The 5,434-nt window shown below is 41.5% G+C and overlaps 1 protein-coding gene across 1 annotated transcript; it reads right to left on the bottom strand.

Moving 5' to 3' along the window:
• Positions 1-3,441: 3,441 nt before the first annotated feature.
• LOC127345078 (uncharacterized) lies at positions 3,442-4,645 on the bottom strand. The gene is made up of 2 exons (XM_051371489.2): positions 3,780-4,645; positions 3,442-3,691 (listed from the first exon to the last, which is right to left on the bottom strand). The coding sequence occupies exons 1-2, from the start codon at positions 4,643-4,645 to the stop codon at positions 3,469-3,471; spliced, it is 1,089 nt and encodes a 362-aa protein (XP_051227449.1). The 3' UTR covers positions 3,442-3,468.
• Positions 4,646-5,434: the final 789 nt, after the last annotated feature.

Raw genomic sequence — 5,434 nt, 5'->3', positions numbered from 1 at the left:
CAGGCTACCAAAGGGAAGGGTGGGGCGCCGACCCAAGTGGAGCCGAGCGTGGCCAAACCCTAACCCTAGGGCGGCGGTAACACAAGGCGAGGGGCGGCAACTGCCCCTTGGTGCCCCTCTCCTCCCCCTTACCCCTATATAAAGAGCCCCAAGGGGTTCCCCTCATCCATCCATTGAGTTCTCTCTTCCTCTCACTACGAACGATGTGATATTATATGACGCTCATTCCATAACGATTCAGTCAAAAAAATCACATATTGTGAAAATTTGACTATTTCCAGACGAAATGAGCATCATAAAATGTCACATATGTTGTATAGTATCTCCTCTCCCTCATGTGTGTTCCCAAAGTTTTCGAACTTGCGTAGGATTGAGGCATTCTCCAATACCTGCTCATTGTCGTGTTGCTGGAACACCGGTCCGAATCTACTACTTCCGCTGCTTCGCTGGACTGGAGCCCGGGGGCGTCTATACACCATACGTGCGTAGAACTGTGGAAGCGCGACACTTGGAGCGATTCATCGTTGGACTTCTTCACGACCCTGAGGTCGGCGTCGACGTACAACTTTATCGACAAATGTTTATTGTGAACGTTAAGTTTTTCGGTCTTCAAGGGTATGAACACCGAATCCCTCCGTTACTTTGCATCTCCATATTATAGATCTTGGCCGTGTATTTTTTTCGTAAGAATTTTTATTTTCTGCTATAAAACCCAACAAAGGGGATCTATAAAATGGTAGGTTGCACAAGAACGGGGCCTCGAATCCTCAAACCTTGGATGCGCGTCGTCTTTTGTTGATGTGGTGCGGCTTGCCTATAAGGATAACGGTCACAATGAGTAAGATATATAGGTGTGACCCACATGTTAGAAAACGAAAAGTTTGCTAGAACTAAATGGTAGCCGGCCCGTCAAGTGCCTCTAGTGGTGTAGAAGCAACAACGTCGCTAGACTTAGAGGTTCAAAGAATCACGAAGGTATAGTCCAAATTTCTGCGTGGAGTAGTGTCACGGTAAGAAACCCTTTAATATATGCTCCCTCCGATTTATAATAAGTGATGTGTTTTTAGTTTAAAATTAAAATTAAACTATGATAAACTAAAACCTCGACACTTATTATGTATCAGAGAGAGCAATTGATATTCAACTATACATACAGAAAAAATAGCGGACATAGCTATCATCTTATTGTGGTACGTGTTGACAAGCCAATTTAAGCAGAAACGACGATGGACATACCCTCTAGACGATGGGCATACCCTCGACTATGTACATACATATCTCATTATGGAATCGGACAACCTGGAGGTAGTCGAGACTACAAAGAACAGCGTCGTGAGTCATGGCATAGGTGTAGCTATATTTGATGACCTACGTAGAGAGTTTTTAAAGAACCAATTTGTCCATGTTTTTTGAAAAGCAAATACAGTAGCCCGTGAACTTGCAAGGCTAGCTATGGATCGGATCACCTCAATGTTCATGGATTAATGATCCATCTAGTTTGATTATTCCTCTGTTCATGTAACACTTATTAGCAATAAACAAAGACAGTTAAGTTGTCAAAAAAATGGACAGGCATATATCTATTTTTTAACAACATAATTCAGTTTATATCATGTAGCACATTTTTCCTTGCTGTAGGTTTTACCTACTTAGCGCCTAGTTTTCTTCCACTAATCATGAACCCGTGCGAGCTCGCACATGCTAGTGGTTTTCAGAACACATAAGTAGTTAAAAAAAAAAATACTTGAAACACATTTATGTGAATGACTTTTAGATACATGAGAACTTAGTTAAATAATTTTGAACATCTCCAACTGATCAATATACATGACGAATTGGGAAACAAAATAATAGTTTGCAACAAAATAACTGGAACTTAAAAATAGAATATGGACAATTTGATGGGACTTTTAGAAGGAATGACATGCTTAATTTACTGCCAAGAAATACTACATGCTAAGTATATTTTTGAACTACATGCTGCTTAACGGATAAGAAAACGCAACACAAATTCAAGGTCAATTAGAATTTTAATATAGTTATCTAATTGTACATACAATCACAAAGAAGGCTTAAATTTGAAGGACTTGGAGAAGTGAATTATTGCATCTGATTCATCATCATCATCACATCCCTCAATACATTAACATGTAAATTACCCTACATACATATATATGACCCTAAAAGTAAATAAAAGTAATTCTTATTTAAAAAATCTCCTAGGGAAAAATGGTAGAAGGTAACACATTATAAAAATAAATAGGTGTGCACATGCAATAAGTATTAGAGTAAGCATTTTTATGCCTTGACAAAATAAATAAAAAATTGCTCTGAAATAACTATGGAAATTTCCCTTTTTTGGATTGACCACCAAATTTATAGCTTTCTAATAACTAAATTTGCATCCGGTAAGTTGTCCGGATTTTAAGCTTGCTCAGTTTTTTTTATAATGAGCGCTTTTATTACTCAAAACAAGTAATTACACCCGGTCTCTGTATAACTATGATGCACAACCATCCAAATCTGATAGTCCACAAGCTCTAAAAAGATAAGAAAGGCGCTGCACATATCAATATTGAACAACTGTGCAATCGCCTATGAAATCACTGGTGACCCGATCCATAGATTATGATGCCACTCATGTTGGGAAAAAGTATTCCTCGTCGTAGCCTCCAACTTTATACAGACCTCCATAAACAGGTCGTGATTCGCCACCTTCTGTAGGGCAGACCACGAACGTAGAGTACCGGTACATCTGTAGATAACCTGCAAGAGCGAACAATTCTTATCATTAAAAACATTGTCATATCTACACAACCAGAGCGATCATATAACGGCAAGCGCTCCCACCCTAATAAGAATTCTAAACCTATGATCGATACCATGAAGTCATTTTTGCTCGTAAACAAATCCCGTAAACAAATCCCGTACAGATCTGCTCGTAAGTATATCATTTTTGCTTTTGAATATATCCCGCTCTATGTAGCACGCTCATACGAAACATGTCTATTATTTTGATGTTTCTAATGTTATTATTTATGATACTTGATAAGTTTTATTATATTTATTGGGACTAACATATTAATAGTTGTAAAAATGCACATGTTTTTTTAACTACACTTTGATATGTAAGGATTGCATGTATATTAGACTAATCACAAAGTAGCCTCTCATTGTGTTGAAATTTGGAATTTCTCAAAATTTATCCCTCATAGACTTGTTCTTCTAGATCGCCAAAAGGCTTTGGAAAGATGATATCAAATAAAGTAAATCAAGACATGGGAGTTGTGTCCCTCTTCTAAAACTTTAATTTGCCTATTTAAACATCTGATCGTACTATCACCTTAGATTCTGCTTTAGTAGTAAAGATATGCTAGGGACACCATGTAGTACTAGCACAATCTCTTAGAATAATTGCATCCGCAAGCTATTATTACATATATTTTAGCACCGTCAGACAGTGGTAAATCATGCAGCGAAGAACTCAGTGATCGTCTCCTTGTCTGGACTTCCTGGAGAGGTGGGTGTAGCTGGAGTGCTCTCTGTTGTAGGCGCGGCTGCTGCCGAGCCATCAGTGTTCGTCTCCTTGGTGCATGAAGCTGTAGCTGGAGTTCCTGGAGAGATAGGTGTAGCTGTAGTGTTCGATGTGGTAGGCGCGACTGCTGCAGAGTTCCTGATTTTCCTGGCATCCCTACACACAGCACAATAAGTTCGATTAATAAACCGCATAATTTGCAAACCAACAGATTTGAACAGCCAAGTTGACAGCGCGCGCAAACCTAGCGTACATGAGCTGCTCGTAGGAGTCAAGAACCCTGAGGTAGTATCCGTGGAACGCGGTCGCCGCAAGAACACACAGCCACAAGACGTTGGCCGCGACGAGCTTGCCGCCGAGGAGATACGAGACAGGGAACTGCATGCCTATGGCAGCAAACAAAAACACTACGGGAGGAGCGCTATCCATGCCAAAGACAGCCCCATTTAACCACCCCAGGACACAAACAGTATGAACGAATTCCAGGCACGCAATGGCTGCGAATAGGTTCATCGCGGTGACGAGGGCGTCGTAGTCGCCTTCCGGGCGCATTACCCAGCATATAGCACCAAACAAGGCAAAAATAGCTAACAAGGGGTAGATCCCAACCTGCCTATGGTAGATGCCGGTAGGGGAGGCGTTCGCGAAAGCAACCAAGGCGGCAGTCTCTCTGCCGTTACCCTCCCTGTGCTGCGCAAGTACGCTGCCGAAGAGGCCTGCGGCTAGGATGGAGTCTGAGTAGATGAGCACCACGCCCAGCACGCTACTCACCCAAGTGCCCACGACGGACGCTAGGAGGGCGATGTAGGAGAGAGCGAAGAACATCTTGGCTAAGGGCGTAGGCGGGGTGGAGTAGGAGACGGAGCAGCCAAACAGGTATAGGATGACAAACAGGGACAATGTCCAGCAGGATCGCACCTGCTCGCCGCCGGAGTAGGAGTGCAAAGAAGGGATTACCACCGCCAACACCACTGAGTGGATGAGCAGGCTGCGCAGCTCGGGACGCCAGGTGGACACGGCGTCGGATGGAAGCCTGGTGGAGACCTGCTGGAAGACCTCCTCCTCCTGACCGACGGAAGGGACCCTGCGGCGCAGCGTGCCTGGATCCATCGGAGGCGGCGGCGCAGGCGATGCTTGTGGAATGTGGATCCTGTAAGTTATTGACGGAAAACGTCTGCCTCTTTGGAGGGTCGGGTTCCATGTTAAATATAAGCTCCACCGTGGCATGTACATGGAAAGAGAGAATATAAGGAAAGCTAAGAAAGGAAAGAGAGCCAATTACGTTGGAGCCGTTTTTTCTTTTTGAACAACGTTGGAGCCGTTGGGTCATTGCCATTGGTGTACTACACCATACTAGTAAGCGTGCACGTGCAACGCACGTCTAAAAAAATATATTATTTTAAGTTGAGTTAATCTTGTTATAGTTTTGTTCATTAAGCCACTTAAATATGTCGCATGGCCTAATGGTGGAACCATGTGAGCCCAACATATGATTCAATCCACGAAGCACAAAACCGAGTAAGAAATGAAAATCTATGGAAGATAACTTTTTGTAAAGTTGCAATGCCACATGAATAATTTAGTCAAAAAAAATGAAACGACAAAAAAAATTAGTTACTCCAATGAAGGACCATCATAATCAAGCAAAATACCTGTTTAGAAACGTTAGAAAAAATATATACCATACTCCAAAAAGTTTAACATCCACCGATGACATGATGATCTATGTGATTACATAATTTTAAATTTTTTTATTTCATACTATAATCAAGGGAAACATTTACAGAGAATATTAATAGTTTTGGTTATAATTTAAAACCAAAGAAATTCTTTAAAATCTTCATATAATTACAATGCTAGTTGGACAAAAGAAAACGCCTAATATTAATTTCATCGATC

The sequence above is a fragment of the Lolium perenne genome, chromosome 3, assembly GCF_019359855.2.
Source record: "Lolium perenne isolate Kyuss_39 chromosome 3, Kyuss_2.0, whole genome shotgun sequence".
In the NCBI taxonomy this organism is placed as follows: Eukaryota; Viridiplantae; Streptophyta; class Magnoliopsida; order Poales; family Poaceae; genus Lolium; species Lolium perenne.
This window is presented reverse-complemented; position numbering and strand designations above follow the sequence as displayed.